This window comes from Agrilus planipennis, unplaced genomic scaffold, assembly GCF_000699045.2.
Source record: "Agrilus planipennis isolate EAB-ADULT unplaced genomic scaffold, Apla_2.0 scaffold394, whole genome shotgun sequence".
Classification (NCBI taxonomy): Eukaryota; Metazoa; Arthropoda; class Insecta; order Coleoptera; family Buprestidae; genus Agrilus; species Agrilus planipennis.
Window position 1 is genome coordinate 49,475 of NW_020439092.1, and position 18,988 is coordinate 68,462.

At 36.5% G+C, this 18,988-nt stretch overlaps 1 protein-coding gene across 1 annotated transcript; it reads left to right on the forward strand.

Moving 5' to 3' along the window:
* Nucleotides 1-1,313: 1,313 nt before the first annotated feature.
* LOC112905295 lies at nucleotides 1,314-18,780 on the forward strand. Its single transcript, XM_025977418.1, has 2 exons — nucleotides 1,314-1,737; nucleotides 18,056-18,780. The coding sequence occupies exons 1-2, from the start codon at nucleotides 1,432-1,434 to the stop codon at nucleotides 18,593-18,595; spliced, it is 846 nt and encodes a 281-aa protein (XP_025833203.1). The 5' UTR covers nucleotides 1,314-1,431; the 3' UTR covers nucleotides 18,596-18,780.
* The last annotated feature ends 208 nt before the right edge of the window (nucleotides 18,781-18,988 follow it).

An 18,988-nucleotide genomic window follows, 5' to 3' on the forward strand; every position in this document is an offset into this window, starting at 1 on the left:
ACCATTTCAGTAAATATGCGCAAGCATATCACATAACAGATAAAAATGGCATTACCATAGTTAATAAATTAAGACATTTCATTAACCATCACAATCTTCCTGGTAAAATTTTAGTTGACATGGGGACAGAATTTTACAACCCCCATCTCAAAGATTTCTGTAAACTTTATCACATCGACTTGCACTTCGCAAGCACAGGCAACCCGACTACTATCAGTCCACTTGAAAGAATTCACGGCACATTAAAAGAAAAATTAACAATTTTGAAACAAACCAATCCTGAAGAAACAATTCCAAATTTAATGATACAATCTATTTTCATGTATAACAACTCAATTCAATCTACCACCAAATTTAGACCCTTTGAAGTAATTAATGGACCTTACAAAGACATAACAGACTTGGAACTCCCAGAGTTCAACAACCCCAGCAATTACATAAACAACAGAATTAAAGAACTATCTGTATTGTATGAAAAAGTTAAAAATCGAAATTTAGACAGAAATCAAAAAGCGTTAGACAAAATTAATCAACAAAGTGACCCTATTCCTGAATTACCAAGAGAAATTTATACCAAAACATCTGACAAATCTAAAATGGCCCCTAAATTTCAAAGAACTACCAAAATCGACCAAAATAATGACAGAATTGAAGGAATATTGGCAGGTCAAACAAAAATTAGAAAAATACCACTTCGTAACATTAGAAGGGTAAGAAAAGTCGTTTTGTTGCAGGATGACGAAGACATTCCTGATCACCCTTCTCCTCAGCCTGGCACAAGCCGAGACAACTGACGTTACAAAATTAGACAGTAACATTACCTATGTATCCGAAAATTTTGGAAATACCCTCGTATTTTCCCATTACCACAACTTTGCTTATTCCATCAATCTTACCTTAGCACGAGAAGCCTATACCGACTTAATAACAAAAACCGCTGTATTAAAACTTCAACACAGATCTGACATATTTTACACGTTAGAAACTGTATTATCCAACATTAATGACACCCTTCATAAATTCAAAATCCGAAGAAACCCTCGCGGACTAATAAACGGAGTAGGAAATGCACTTAATTTCCTGTTTGGGACAGTAGATGAAGATCAGTATGAAGAATTAAAATCAAACATGTATAAACTTTTTGAAAATCAAAAGAAAACAATTGAAAAGCAAGACCAGTATTTGTCATTGGCCCATCATATTTCTAATGACTACGTAAATTTAATCAATACTGTTCAAGAAAATTATAGTAAGTCATTTAATGCGTTTAATGCTGCAACAACTAGCCTTCAAAAAGAAATAAATGGATTACATTTGACTCAAATTGCAAGTAATCTCTTGAACTATTTGCAACTTTTGGAACGATCAATCACTTTCGCCCGCGAAAATATTCCAAATTTTGAAACCATTTCTAATATCCAAATTAGCGAAATGATTAAACATCTTCAAGAAATTTATTCAAAAAGCCAACTACTGTCTACCGATGAAGAAGAACCATTAAATCAATTAAAGTTTAATAAACAAACCATTATCTTGTCAAATGATACTGTGTTGTGTATTATCAGCTTTCCTATTGTAAAACCTATTCGATTCAAATTAAACAAAATCCATCCCTTAATAAAAGAAAATACTATCCTTTTAATACCCTCTGTTTTTATGCTCAAATATGAAACCCTTATCCTATGGTATAGCAATTGTGCTGTCGTGGATAAAAACCAATATTACTGTTCTAATCAAATTAAGACAAATGTCACAGAATTGTCCATGTCTCCCACCATCTACATTCAAAATTATGAAGAAATCCAGGCGTTACGGAACGGAACCCTGCTGATGACCACCACTAACCATTGGAGCATTGATAACGAGCAATATGGCTGCGGCTCCTACCTAATTAATTATGACAAAATAACAATCATAAATCAACAATTATTCGAAAAAGAAACTACATCAATAAGAAAAGAAGAAGTCCAGTTTGGAATGGTTACCCTACAAACTCCAAAGGAAGGGCTTCTCAAACTCAGCAACTACCCCCAAGACCATCGAGAAATAGCAACACTGCTGCAAAAGATCGAGAAAACTCCGGTCCATCTACAGCAGTTGACCTTCGCTTCACACGCTGCCATCACTACCCTCTCGTTCGTGATATTGACCACCCTAATCGCTACCTTGTGTCTTAAGGGAAGGATAAAGTCTGTTCTGCTCAAGAGGAACCGACATCGAGCCAATGAAGAACATGGTAGAGAACTTAGAGAAATGAAGACATCTCCAGCACCCCTTCATCCAGTAATCGTTTGAAGACGAGGACGTCTTTTATCCTAAGGGAGGAGGAGTTACATCCAGCGACCTTTGCCCCTACCTATGAATTATACCACCGGCCATGACACATCTAATTAGTATATAAGCTCACAATTTTCTCATTCAATCAACAGTCTACTTTATAGGTCAAACCTATGCTAGTTGTTCATTTGCCATCATTTTTGTGTAATAGTTAAGATAAAATAAAGTGTAATCCAGGTTCCTGAAAACCGAACCAAATAAATGTGTTAAAACAAAGTTTTTAAAAACTCCATTCGAACATCGTACGTTTTAACTGGCGCTGCCCGGAACAGGATAGAGAAGGTGGAAATCAACAAATTTCATCCCAAACACCTCAGAGTTTCAACTTCTGCGACGTCTCTATCCACATCAGGAACAAACACCCTTGGAAAAGACTTCCGACCCCTGGAACATCATTTCATCATCTGAAAAGTCCTTCACCTTCGACTGGACAATTCCTGACGAAACGTTCCACTAAAGGATCAGGAGTATTGGGAGGATTTTAAAACGTGAGTACAATTGCTGTATCTCCTGTTTTTATACTATTTTCCCCTTTTCCGTTTTAATTATTGCACGGCATGGCATCACTCGACGAATTTTTGAAATTAATCAAGGCTTTTGGTGAAATCATCGCTCCATTTGATGGTTCTCCCGAAAAAGTAGATAGGTTCATTTCGGATTGTGATAATTTTGACGCTAATGTCTCTACCACAACTCCGGCCTATAGAAATTTGAAATTTCGACACATTGTTAGTAAACTAACCGGCAGAGCAGAATCTGCATATTTAGTAGAAAGGCCAAGTGATTGGTCTACATTAAAAGCTTTAATCACCACAAAATTTAAGTCACCAGAAAATGAAGATTTGTTATTCAATCAATTAATTTCTTGCGTTAGAAAACCTAACGAAACTGTTGAGGATTTTTACGACAAAATTCAGGTTATTTTAACTAAATTAGCAGGTGTTTTTGAAGGTGACCCAATCCAAAATGCATTAATGAGTCACTATAAGAAAGAGGCCCTTAATATTTTTAAATTATCTGTAGGTGAACCCTATTATTCAGATTTAAAAATAAGACGACCCCTTTCATTATCTCAGGCACTCAATTATTGCAAAGAATTAGACAATGAAAACAAGAAATTGGAAATATATAGGCAAATGGCAGGTACTTCCAAAAAGCCACACCCACACAATACCACCACACACAAACAACATCCACAGACAAATTACTTTGCACCTCGACAAAATTTCAGTCCAATGCAAAGACAACCCTTCACCAACCCTCAAACCTTTCAACAAATTCCTAGACAACAATTTCCTTTATTAAACAGAAATACTCCCTTCAAACCTTTCATTGCGCCTAAGCCTCACCCGGTATTCCAACAACAACAACAAAGGAATACTCCTCGAAACAATTTTCAAAGACCTAATACTGGCGACGTTTCAATGAGAACCGTCTCTCAATTTAGACGACCCAATAATTTCCAAAATCAATCAAGACCTAATAATTTCCAAAACCAACAACGACCCAATTTCTTAGTTGAGGAATTGACAAATGTTGAACAAGACCCATATGTTTATGACGAATACGGAAATGCTTACCTACCCGTCCAACCTCTTGATACCGATACGTCCTATGAACCTGACGACTGTACTGACTCACAATTAGATGAAAATAACATCGACCAAAATGAAAATGAAAATGAAAATTTTCATACACAGGCCTCGAAAGACAAAATTACATAGACTTAGAAGAAATTAACAATGCTTTAGTAAAAACACCCAGACTACCCTACATTTACTCAAATGAATACGACTGCAAAATTTTGATAGATAGTGGAGCTTCAGACTCTATTATGAATTCTTCTTTGGCTTTTAAATATTTTTCTGATTATTTATACGAAGAACCCTTCGAAGTTAAAACGGCCCACGGACAGACCAAAGGACAGTACAAATTGTACATTCCTTTGTTACATGAATTTGACGAACCCACCTACATTGAATTTTCAGTTTTTGACTTTCATACAACATTCGACGCATTAATTAGTCATGCTGACTTGACTAAAATGAATGCAATAATAAATTATTCTAACAATACATTGACTACCGAACATACACAGATACAATTTCACGAGACAAGAGATAAAATTCTAACAAACATCACTTGCAAAATCCCAGTTAATTTACACAAAGGATCNGGACGATGTCACGCCCATCCACTCATTAACAAAATGGACGATTACAACATCATTACAAAATATTCCATAAATGGCAATGCGGGGGGAACGATTGCAAGCCCGAAGGCGTTAACAAAATGGAGGATAACAACAAAAAACACCCACATGACACAAGAGGGGGACGGGGCCGACCAATCAGAGGACAAAATCTAACGAGCGGAAGTGCCGTAAGATCGGCCCTATGTCGTACATAAACTGCTACAAATAAGAAGTGCGTTTCGTAAATATGCTTACTATTAAAGATAATATAGATTCACTTACCATTCAGTCAAAATTTATTACCAAGTGAAAAAAAAGAGCAAATTCTAAAATACCTAAAGGAACATCCACAGGAGAGGCCGTCACATTCCTTGGCGTATGAAATTTACAATAAGGTATTGTAAGGGGTCAGTACTTTACAATGAAGTGGTCAACTGTGAGTCTTAAACAGTTACAGGTATATCCAATAAAAAAAGCAAATAGCAGGACAGTAATACAACGGATACACAAATACCTACAACGCACCAACACCGAGCACGCAACGACCCTTTGAACTTTCCTATCAACGTCATTCAGTTTGTATATTGCTTCACGAATAAGTCCCATAACGACAATTGCCGACATCTGCTACAAACCTTGGAGGGTTTCTCCATTGCGGAAATATAGACCCTTGCCGACGATCTTCAGGGTAGGCTCGCCACCATTCACGAATTTCTTCGTCTTCATTTAGAAGAAGCATCCGCAACCCCAATGGCTGAAGACATTCCCCCTAGCACTTCAGCCACTTTCTCCCAAATTATCATTGGGAATTGCGACCCACCCACCCCCCGCGGCTTTATTCAAGCCGGTAGTCGGCGCAACAAACGAAGGAAGAGAACACCATTCCTTTCTTCTTCCTCCTCTTCTTCGCAGGATTCGGACTCAGAGTCCGATCTCCCGGACCAAGGCTCCAAAGCTACGCCCTCAATTTCAATTTGCTGGAGGACGCGAGTGCAGTCATAGTTCATCTAGTGTAAGCTTCCATTACCATTTTTATTTAAAACTTGAAGAAAAATAATTGTTGAATGTTATTCGTGACGTAATAATGGATTGTTTTCCTGATATTCATTTACGTATACAGTATTAAGTATTTGTCAAAGGAGGATATTAATGTTGTTACGAATATTACGGAGAGTGATTTTCATATAAACTCTAGATGGCGTGTTGGGCTCGTCGCACGTTTGTGTTTGATCATACAGATGCGTTTGTTGTAGAGCATAGGACATTGTATAAGTATCTACAGAATTATTTGGTTGATTTTCGTAAAAAAGGAGGGGTTGCGTTTTGGGGGTTTCCGTACTATAACGCAAGTTAATTGTAACTGGGCTATGCGTGTTGCGGACTGGTGGAATTCGCGTATTACTGATTTACGTAGTATTAGCAGAAGGCTTTGTATTTGTGGGGTCCGCCGAATACGAGGAAGTCAACCCTTATTGAACGTTTTATTGGTTTGAAGTCCATGCCGTTTGTATTTTATCCTGATTTCGGTATGTTTCCATTTGAGGATTTAGATGTAAATTTTCATAAAGTTATTGTGTTTGAGGAGTTTGATATATCGAAGTTTAATTTGTCTCATTTGAAGCGTTTGGTTGAAGGAAGGAGTTACGCATATCCGGTTAAGGGTCAAAGTTCGAAAATAATGGCTTTTAATGGGCCTATTATATTTATTTAATGATGATGATGATGCGTTCAATTCTCGTTTATTAATAATTTACAATGAGACTCCGTATTGGGAAGATGATGAGAAGGCCGTACCAAAGACGGAGTCGTTTTCACCGGTCCAAATACAGTGGTCGCCGAGCTTATCCAGGTCATCATCTACGTCATCACTGGAAACCTTGCCGAGCAAGTTGGTGCATGTTTCGAGGTCCTGCCGCCGCCTGGCGTTGTTGGGTGGTCGCAAGCGGATGTTTCGCAACTGGAAGGGTCGTTAGTAGCCGATAACCTCGTTCGTTCATGCCACGTTTCGGGTCCCGTCACGATTTAAATGTTACGAGTAGGGTAAGATCACCGATTCTAGCACAGAGGAGTAGGTAAGTGACGAAACGTGTAACTGTTAAATGGTTACTATTAAACGGTTGCTGTTACTGGTCACATGATGTTATTGGCTCTTGNGCTAGAATAGCTTGACTTGCCTGAGGTAGACGTGGGATTGGAGAACCATAATAATCTGGAAATTTGACTTTTCTCTTAGGTCGGTTTTCTAGTAGTTTTTCAGGTGTGCTTCTATTAGGTTTTCCAGTTTCTTTACTACATGATGGTGGAATGACTTGGTTTGAACAGTCATCGTCTGCTATTACATAAGCAGGCTTCAGGCGGTCAATTGAAATCGTGGTATTTTTTCCTTTAACAGAAACAACAAATGTTTTAGCACTTCGACTTATTACCTGGTATGGTCCTTCGTATGGCTGTTGTAACGATTTCGTTAAGTTACTGCGAATGAATACTTTTTCGCACTTAGAGAGTTCTTTGAAAACAAATGTGCGCTGTTTCCCATGACTTGTTCCGTCCATTGGTTTGAGATCAGCAAAGAATTGTCGTAACTGTTTGACGTACTCGGCAGTATTCTCTGGCTGCGGATCCTTTCGCGGTGCAAGGAATTCACCTGGTAACCGTAGGGATTCTCCGTAGACTAATTCGGCGGATGTTGTATTCAAATCTTCTCTCCATGAAGCTCTGATACCAAGTAAAATCGCTGGTAATACTTCGGTCCATTGTGTTGTTTTATGAGATTTGATGGCGTTTTTTAACTGCCTGTGCAGTCGCTCGACCACTCCGTTGGCGGCTGGATGGTACGTTGTTGTTTTCAGGTGAGTCGTACCTAATAAGTAATTTAATTCTTTAAAAAGATAAGACTCAAACTGACGTCCTCGGTCTGTGGTTATTCTAAGCGGGGTTCCAAATCGCGACACCCAACCTTCCAAAAGAGTCCGCGCTACTGTGGTGACTTCAATGTTGTCAATAGTCCGCGCTACTGTGGTGACTTCAATGTTGTCAATTGGCCATGCTTCCGGCCAACGAGTAAAACGGTCAACACATGTCATACAGTATCTAAATCCTCGGGAAAATGGTAATGGTCCTACAAGGTCTATGTGAATGTTTTCGAAACGGGATGATGGCGAGATGAACGAACCAATCGGTGATGAGACATGTCTTGATATTTTAGATCGCTAGTCGGGGTTAGGTTTTATTCCTTCAGTTGTGATTACGTATCTTAAAAATGGAACTTCTTTTCTCAAAAATTCGGATTTGTCTAGGGATACTTTCANGGTCCTACAAGGTCTATGTGAATGTGTTCGAAACGGGATGATGGCGAGATGAACGAACCAATCGGTGATGAGACATGTCTTGATATTTTAGATCGCTGACAGGAAATACAGCTGCGAGTCCATGTTCTACAATCTGAATTAATCGATGGCCATACGTACCGTTCCGTTACTAATTTTGTTGATGCTTTAATTCCGGGATGCGATAGTTGATGTAATGATGCGAACGCTGCACGTCGAAAAGGTTTTGTCAAGAAAGGACGTGTGACTTGTGTTGTAAAATCGCAATACACAGTACAATTTGTTTCGGGTAATTGCACACGATTCAATTTAAGTCCTGTATTTGGGTTATTTATGAATGACTTTAATTCCTCGTCATTTTCTTGTGATTTGGATAAAGCCGTAAAGTCGTTTATCCTAGAAAGAACATCAGCCACTATATTATCTTTTCCGGATATGTGTTGAATATCCGTAGAAAATTGTGCTATATAATCAAGCTGTCTTTATTGGCGTGGTGAACATTTTTCCATTTTTTGTTGAAACGCATACGTAATGGGTTTATGATCGGTAAAAATCGTGAAGACTTTTCCTTCGATCATGTGCCGAAAATGTTTAATTGCTGCGTATATACCAAGTAGTTCGCGATCATATGCTGCGTATTTTGCTTCTGCGGTGCTGAGTTTTCGCGAGAAAAATGCGAGTGGTTGCCATTCGTTGTCGATGTGCTGCTGCAATACGGCGCCAATTGCGAAGTCAGATGCATCGATAATTAGAGCCAAAGGAGCGTTGTGTTGTGGATGTGCCAAAAGTGTTGCTTCGGAAATGCTGTTCTTGCATCTTTCGAAGGCAGAAAGAGCTTCCGGTGACCATTTAATTGGAGTTTTACCCTTGATGTTTCCATGAAGTAACTCGTTAAGTGGAGCCTGGGATCGTGCTGCATTCGGAATAAAACGACGATAGAAATTTAACATTCCGAGAAATTGTCGCAATTGTTTAGCAGTTTCTGGCTTCGGGTAGTTTTTTATAGCTTCCAGTTTATCTTCCAAAAACATATTTTGCAGGGTTTATTACGAGTCCTAGATCTTTAAACCGTTGGAATACCTGCTGAAGATGTTGTACATGTTCTTCCTCGGATGTTGAGTCAATTAGGAAATCGTCGATGTATTTGATGACAAATTTCATATCCCGAAACTTTTCATCAACAAATCTCTGCATACTCTGACCAGCATTGCGTAAGCCGAAAGGCATGTACAACATCTCAAAAAGACCGAAGGGTGTAGTAATAGCAGTCTTTGGCACGTCTTCGGGTGCTACAGGTATGTGGTAAAATGCACGCACCAAGTCGACGGTTGAGAAAATGGTTTTTCCGTGTAGTTCCTGCGCGAAGTCTTCGATATGTGGTACAGGATACCTATCGGGAATAGTCCTTGCATTAAGAGCCCGGTAATCACCGCATGGCCTTCATTCATCACCCTTCTTGGGAACCATACGAAGCGGTGATGACCAGCTGCTCTTTGATAGTCTAGCGATGCCTGCATTGATGAGTGCTTCGAATTCATTTTTCGCCGCTCGTAGTTTGTCCGGTGCAAGTTTTCGGGGCTTGCTATGTATCGGAGGTCCTGGAGTCGTCTGAATATGATGTTGAGTGGTATGTTTAACTGGAATCGGTATGCCACTTGGTCTTATGACGTCTGGAAATTGCGCAAGTAACATATGATAGCGCGACTTTCCACTTATCATTTTGATACTGCTGTAGTTGGTGTCGGCGGAATACTTTCCGGGCGTTGAAAGTGACGTTAAGCTGTCTACTAGGCGATTGTTTCGTATATCTACTAGCAGTCCATAATGATGTAAAAAATCAACCCCAATAATTGGTCTTGATACATCAGCAAGTACAAAACGCCACATGAAATTACGACGCAGACCAAAGTTTAATGACAGTGCAATATATCCTTATGTTGGAATCACTGTATTGTTGGCAGCATACAATTCATAGTCTGTCTTTTTTCGCGGAACGCGGAGTCGCACACACGGATAAACACACAAATCCGCACCGGTATCTACTAAAAAGGGCACTTTTGAGTTCCTGTCCGTTGCTATACACTTGCGGGCACCGTTTCCAAATCGCACATGATACCAGCATACGCCACTATTATTGTTCGTTGGTTGGTGATGGTTTCCATTATTTCGCGAACGAGACCGCGAATGTATTCGCGGATGTCGCGGAACGTATTCTCGTTGAGGGTTACTTACGGCTGCGATTTCTTGACGAAGGGCCTTAGCCATTTCCTTTATTCTTTCGGTGAGCAGGGAATTAAATCGGTCCACCAAAATATCTACAGGAGCATTGTTCTGGAGTTGGCAAATCTGCGGCGTTGGTGCTGTTGCGTCTAAAATTGCATCGGCTAATTCGGCTAATTTGTCCAACGTTGCTTCACTTTGGGTGGCTAGAATAGCTTGACTTGCCTGAGGTAGACGTGACAACCATAAGGGTCGAAGGATGCTATCTGGTACTACAACTCCCGCGAGACTACGAAGATGGCGTAAAAATTGCGTTGGTTTGCGATCACCTATTTCTTCGTGCTCGAGCAGACGTTTGGTCTTCTGTTCTTGCGACGAACTCAACCTTCGAATTAGTTGTTCTCGGATTGTTGTATATTTACCAACTGCAGGTGGATTAATGATTAAGTCTCGCACTTCTTTTATGTACCGCTGTTCTAAATTGCCAATAACGTAGTTGTACTTAGTTTCGTCGGATGTTATATGAGAAGCAGAGAATTGCGCTTCTATTTGATGGAACCAAATTTCCGGGTCTTCTGCCCAAAATGGAGGCAATCGCACAGCTACGCGATCGATGCTTGGAGAGGCTTGTTGATCGTTGAGAGTCATGTTTTTTTTTAACTAACCACTTTAGCGACACAAAATAGTTAATAATCTAAAATAACTAACTCACGACGACACTTGGATTTCGCACACAGTTTGTCCTCAAAAAAAATTGTCTTAATCACGTCGGGAACACCAAATATGAGGGGATGGACTGGCGCGAAAATACAGAGAATAAAAAGGCTTTTAATAACTTTATTCAATAACACAACAAGGCAGATGAGAACAGCAAAAGCGAGGGTATCGTACTGACTGTAAAATTCGAACTTTCTAGACTAATAATACAAAATGGTATGTTGGTGTTCAGGTACCTGCATTTCTCAGTATTAGTGGTACGCATACCCCGACCTGAAGGGTCTGTGTACCCGACCACTGATGTACAAAATTTCCAACCATTAAAGATGTTTCTAAGAACGTTAAAATATAGAAATTTATATTTTTGCTGCTACAATAATCATATATGGCTGCATACCCTAGTCAAAATGTTAATTTCTATTTAGTCCCTAGAGTCTCTTATCGGACTTAGGGACCTAAATTACAATTAGAATTTAGCGAAATTCTATTGATATTTAACTATAAATAAAAACTTTAGGTGCCGCGAATGTCCGTTTTCGTAGGTTTTGGGTCTTAAATGTTACAACTAAACTATATTTAAGTTCTTTTCGGGTTTTATAATGAAAAATATACAAACTGTAAATAGGTCCCAGAGATCTAGTTAGGAAGTTGCTAGTTCTAAATGATTTTTATTTTTATTGCATGTAGATCCTGAAAGCTCCATTTGAGGACTCTTGGGTCTTAAAAGATACTTAATGTAATTTTAATAAATTTTTCTTTTGATATGATAATATATAAATAATAATAGAAAAATGTGAATTAAGTTTAAAAGTGACAAAATGTGCTTACTAGCTAATTATAAATTATGATATATTTGTTCATTTGTATTAAAATTATTATTAATGTTATTGTAATTAAAATTATACCCGGTGTCCCAATTGTTATAACTGTAATGGTTCGGATAATTTACAGGATTCCAGTTGTTATAATGATGATATGTATCAGAATTGGTGATCTGTTCTTGTAAATTGTGCTTGTCAACTGCTAGCTCCCAAATAGTAGGTTTTTCTGCCACTTTTGGATTACACTCGTCATTCGCTACTTCCATAAATGACTCTGAATTTTGTAATTCAGATCCTTTAATTGGTCAGTTTTTAACTTCCGTAGTATTTTTTATTTTGAAGGTTTCCCTTTTACTCCCCGCAAGTTTGTTGATGACTCTGTTGTAGATTTGATTGAGACTGGCTCTGTTGTTGTCTTCGATTGAATCCAACCTTAAATAAAAAAGTTAAATAATCGTTAATATTATAGATAATTATGTTTTATTTGTCGTTCGAAAATTGAGACTTCAACTTACCATACAAACCGTTGTATACTTCCGAATGAATGCCTGGATAGATTGATCTTTTCCCAGTAGCAGAATATAACCTCATGTCCTCTTTATAGATTTCCCTCAATGTGTTTCTCACTAGCTCCAATCAATCTCGCCAGTTGGTAATTCGGATTTTCTTTCTAGATACGCTGCGACTGATTTTGGCAGTACAATGTTCGAGTTATCTGCCATTTTTATTTTATCATTGCCTTCTGATGTATATATTGCCGGTAATTCTGTTATATTACACTTAGAGATTTTATTCGATTCCTCATTCCAATTTTTACTTTTCTTCAAGGCCTCGAAAACTTGCTTGAAGAAGCTTATGCCGTCCTTTGTAACTGCAAAAAAAATAATTATTTGAATTTTTTTATGTAGAAAATTTTATATTTGATTAAAATTATGAAACTTTGGATGCAATGTATGATTGTAGATGTACATACCTTCAAGGGAAGAATTATCTTTATTTATCTTTGATTTCCTTTTGTTACATGTGATTTTATTGATCTCCGCAATATAATCCAGTGTTGTTATTGGTTCCTTTGCATTTTGCTGACTCCATTCATAAAGGGCCTTGAATAATTGCTTATTTATTCCCGGATGATTTTTTTGGCGATTGCCCTGAGCCGAAAAGTTCCCCAAATTTTCACCATACATTTCTTCCAGAAAGTTTTTAACGGTTTTTTTCCAATTCAGTTCGCCATCTTCTTCTTTTGACTTTTCTTTAATATGAATTATTTTAGAATCAAGAAGAAAAATACCACTATTAGGTGGGAACTCCTCCTACAAAATAAATAGTTTGATATTAACTTTGAAAACACAAAAATAAGTACTTCTATAAGTATTTTAGACGCAATTTTTACTAACCTTATTTGGTCCCGGTGACAGATAAGATTCAGGAATTCCATCTGAATTTATTATCTTTCCCTTTTGCCCAATTTGTTCGAGACGTTTTAAAATGCTTTCGAAGAATTGAAGATCACGTTCTGTTACTGAAAATCGAAAAAAAAAAAAACGGTTTAATAAGCGAAAAAAATATTATAATTCTTCTTACAATAATTATGCTTCAATCTGGTAACTTACTTTCTTGATCGATGAGTGTATAAAGTATGCTATTCTTGTCACTTGATGTCTTCGTATCTTCTTCATCACTGTTGTCATCATCAGCACTTACTTCCATGGATTGATTTCCGGTGTCTGTAGCATTGTTTACTGAATTTTTATTTTCTTGATATGATGTTGCACTTGAAGCAGAAGTTGAATCAAGTGCTTGGTTTTGTTTGTTAGAATACTCTACAGGCAGTGTTGAAGATGAAGGAAACGATGCGGCCGCAATTTGGAGACCACTCACTATGGATGGTTCCATTTCAATTGCAGTCGATATATTTTTGTCAATCACTCGTTGTTGTATCATTTTTATTTTATTCCGGATACCTAAATCATTTTTTTGTAAGTCATGGAACCATGTCAATATTTTCATAATCAATGGCGGAAAAAAGTGACACGAACAGCTAAAATACTTTGATATGGAAAAAATTAGAAAATAAAAAAATATAAGAAAAATGACTACTTACCACTAAATGCGATTATTTTTGCATCCTTTTTTTCGCACACGCCAGTCACACATTGCCACTTCTACTTGACGATTTCTCCTATCGAGCGTTTTTTTGCGATCAACGTAGTTTTTATGGCATCTTTAAAAGGTGAATTAATTCACCAAATTAAAACAAATATCATATTTGTCAGAGTTTTACACTTCTGTGCCATTATATTTTACACTTTCGCACTAAAAACACTTTTAAACTTCAATCACAATTTTTCTCTGTTAACGTTAACGAAATGAATATTTTGAACGCCCCTTTTTCGTTTCTTGGAAAATGCATAGTTACGACAAAGTTGTGGGTGGCTCGTTATGCAGCCAATTGATTATAATATCATGAAAAAATCTGAAGCCAACTTAAAACAGTTAAAATTGTTAAAAAAAATATGTCGAAAAAGTCTTTTCATCAGTTGTTATAAAGGAGACAAAGGGATTATTTGAAGTCAATTTTTAAGGTTGTAAATGAGATTAGCGCTATTAATACTACTACTGAAGAAACAATACCACCATTACCTGTAACAAGTGGCGTCAGTTTTAATACCTCCTACTTTTAATTTTTTAGGACATTACTTTTTGTTAATTCATATCAGACAAATCGTAGTCAGTACATTGTATAGATTCATTACAGTTTTAGTTTATTTTATAGATTAACATAAGTTAGGAACTGAATTATAATCAAATTATAAATGAAGATGATTCAGAAATGAGAGAACAACACGGTGAGTAAACTGAGGAGAATAGCAACAAATATGATGCCAGAACTGAAGAACACGATGAAGAAAATAGCGGCAGAAATGGAATAGAAATTTCGAGACTGGGTGCGAATCACAATATAAATGACAATAGTGGTAGAATAAGAGAATGCAATGAAGAATTAACTGAAGAAGGCAATGATGATAGGTATAGTGCCAGGGTCAATGAACATGATGAAGAAAATGTTAATAAAGATGATAATAATAGGCATGATGATAATGATGAAAGTTATAATAACCGAATTATTGATAGTAACAGTGATGATGATGATGAAAATGGCGACAGTTTTTATGAACATAATAGTCCACTTTATACGGATGCACCTTTAAAAATATCACAAAGCTTGACAATAATCTTGGCTCTTTTCACAAAACACAATTCCACGCAGTCAGGCCTAGAAGATATCATGATTGCTATCAATTTGCATTGTCCAAAAGACCATCTTTATAAACATAGCTTACAATAAATTTAAAAAATACTTTTCTTTTAATGATACAACTTCAAAACAGTATAAGAGACATTTTTATTGTTCATCTTGTAATAAAACGCTCAATTCTCTATAAGAAATCTGTCTGCAATGTACATCATCCAAAACGGCGTATTTTATCGAAGTACCCATAATAACACAATTAAAACAATTATATAGAAGACGATATTTTTACGAGAAACTTCAACACCACTTTCTAGAAGATGAGACAAATGTGAACACAGTTCCAAACAGCACAAATAACATTGTCACGATTAATGATATATATAGTGGCCAATTATACAAAAATATGATTGATTGTGGATTCTTGAAGAATAAGGACAACATTTCTTTGACTTGGTACACCGATGGAGTCCCAGTTTTCAAGTAATCACAAGTTAGTACATGGCCTTTATATTTGACAATTAACGAATTGCCATTTCATGAAAGAACAAAACGCGAAAATATATTGTTCATCGGTTTATGGTTTGGGAATAGAAAACCTTATGCTAATAATCTTATGTATAAGCTTCGTGAACAATTTCAAAAATTATACCAGGGAGTACAAATAAAGGTTCATGATAACCGTAGTATACTTATTCGAAGTACGTTGTTAATTGGAACATGGATTTTTTGAATTTGACTCAATTCAATGGATTTTTTGGGTGCCCATCATGTTTAGCTGAAGGTGATACATTTTACGTGGAATCTGGAGGAACATGCCATGTTTATCCTTTTAAAGAAATCCCGAATATACGAACATCAACGGACACCATCAGCTATGCGAGTATTGCACTGCAAACTAATCGCCCTTAAACGGTGTAAAAGGACCAACCTATCTATCCAAGATTATGCCAGATTTTATTCGCGGAACAGCAATCCATCGAATGCATTGTATCGATGGAGGTGTGATGAAAAAATTGATAGCGTTATGGTTTGATTCTGCTCATCGAAACCAACCATTTTCCCTGTTTAACGTGATCGGAGTTGTAAATAAACGCTTGGCTTCAGTCAAGCCGCCGAAATTCATCCATCGCATGCCTAGAAAGCTGAATGACATAAATCACTGGAAAACATCAGAATTGAATCATTTCTTATTTAATTATTCACTTCCGGTTTTAGATGGAATCATGGATCAAACTTATTTCCGACACTTTTCATTGCTCGTTTCAGGGATTGCAATGTTAAGCTCCGATGACATTGGTGATGAAATGTTAAATACATCGCATAATTTCTTAACTAAATTTGTTCGGGAATTTGAAAAATTGTATGGACTACGATATTGTTCCATTAACATTAATTTAATAATACATCTCGTAGATTGTGTGAAGAATCTAGGACCATTATGGGCTTATTCATGCTATCCGTATGAAGACTTGAATGGGCAGTTTTTGAATGTTGTACATAGCACAAGATATATTGATTCCCAAATCATTACCGCTCACCAACAAATATTAAAACTGCAAAAATTTCTGAACAATTTACCTGAAGGATAGATAAAGAATTTTTGCTGTGGACAAAAATATTCAGTTAAAATAACAGAAAAGATTGACGAAGGTTGTTATACTGTAGGATCGTATCAAACTATTGACCCACTACCAGATTTTGTGGCACAATCAGTATGACACCTGAGACCAATCAAAAAAATTCAAATATATCATAGGCTATTGAATCAGAGAAAATTATACATCTCAAAACAATATTGCAGAACCTTACAAACAATATCTTCATATATTATGTACGAAAATAATAATCAATCAAATTTTGGTAATATATACTTTTTTGTAAAGATTAATAATTGTCAATTTACAGAAACATGTGAATGTGTAGCAAATCATTATGTGATTCTACACAAAATTAAAGTGGAATACCCTTTCACAGCTTATGGCGATCGAGAAGTGCAGAATCATATATTACATTTACATAAATTTTATGAAACTGAAGATTACCTAATGATACCAATATCAGCAACAAAACTTGTCTGTACTGTTATGAAAATAGAAAATGTAATGTATGCCTATTAATTAATTAAAAAAATTCGACTCGGGTATCGTCATGTACGACCATATACGATTTTTGTATGGTGTCATATATAAATGGATATAGTTATATATTTTTGTATACAGTGTTATATGATAATTTGCATATAATCACATACAAATGTATCTGACGGTATACTATTATATATTGGTTTAACATTGAGTTTGGCTGCAGTTTTTGTACTCTTATGGCAACTTTGACTACAAAAAAGTTGTTTGTTCTTGAGGAAATTTTTGTATTGATTTGAAACTTTGTAACTTTCTTTAACCTCAAGTCGCACGCTAAATTAATGGCGAGCGAATTAGTTATTTCTTATTATTCGGTCGTGAAACCACTTGTTTTTAAAATTAACTATTTATTTACAGATATATGCAAATTGCACGTGTGTATTTAAAACTTATAAAACACAAATGAAGAAAATTACAGTGGCTAGTAATGAATATCTTGACTAAATAAATGAATATTTCTCTTTTCTCTTTTCTCTTCTGTCTCTCCTAAAATTAACCGCTGCAACCCCTTTTATCAGGAATTGTTGACAGAAACCACCCCACTTTTAACATACACAAAGAAATAAAAAGTCGAGCATACAAACAAAAAGAACTTTCTCTTACAAAACTGACTCGACGAAAATATATACAATGAAACAAATAGCTAGTAATGTCACTCGAAAGCGTGCTTCTTATTTTCTAGCTACCTTAATAAAACAATAAATTTATGTTCAATACTACTAATCTTAGCCTAGCAAATGACATTAAAAGGTCCAACTATACTACAGTTACATCCAGCGACCTTTGCCCCTACCTATGAATTATACCACCGGCCATGACACATCTAATTAGTATATAAGCTCATAATTTTCTCATTCATTCAACAGTCTACTTTATAGGTCAAACCTGTGCTAGTTGTTCATTTGCCATCATTTTGTGTAATAGTTAAGATAATATAAAGTGTAATCCAGGTTCTTGAAAACCGATCCAAATAAATGTGTTAAAACAAAGTTTTTTAAAACTCCATTCGAACATTGTACGTTTTAACTCCATACAAANATCAAGTTAAGACAAATGTCACAGAATTGTCCATGTCTCCCACCATCTACATTCAAAATTATGAAGAAATCCAGGCGTTACGGAACGGAACCCTGCTTATGACCACGACTAACCATTGGATCATTAATAACAAACAATATGGCTGCGGCTCCTACCTAATTAATTATGACAAAATAACAATCATAAATCAACAATTATTCGAAAAAGAAACTACATCAATAAGAAAAGAAGAAGTCCAGCTTGGAATGGTTACCCTACAAACTCCAAAGGAAGGGCTTCTCAAACTCAGCAACTATCCCCAAGACCATCGAGAAATAGCAACACTGCTGCAAAAGATCGAGAAAACTCCGGCCCATCTACAGCAGTTGACCTTCGCTTCACACGCTGCCATCACTACCCTCTCGTTCGTGATATTGACCACCCTAATCGCTACCTTGTGTCTGAAGGGAAAGATAAAGTCTGTTCTGCTCAAGAGGAACCGACACCGAGCCAATGAAGAACATGGTAGAGAACTTACATCCAGCGACCTTTGCCCCTACCTATGAATTATACCACCGGTCATGACACATCTAATTAGTATATAAGCTCATAATTTTCTCATTCATTCAACAGTCTACTTTATAGGTCAAACCTGTGCTAGTTGTTCATTTGCCATCATTTTGTGTAATAGTTAAGATAATATAAAGTGTAATCCAGGTTCTTGAAAACCGATCCAAATAAATGTGTTAAAACAAAGTTTTTTAAAACTCCATTCGAACATTGTACGTTTTAACTCCATACAAAAGAACTATAAATCTATCTAAAATGAAACTTACCAAGAAGCTGAAAATAACGGATATCATCAAAAAAAGGTTAAAATTAACTAACAAGAGGCATTACTATTGGATTTACGGATTAGTGTTTTAATTAGCTAGATTTTAGGTTTAGGAAAATATAAT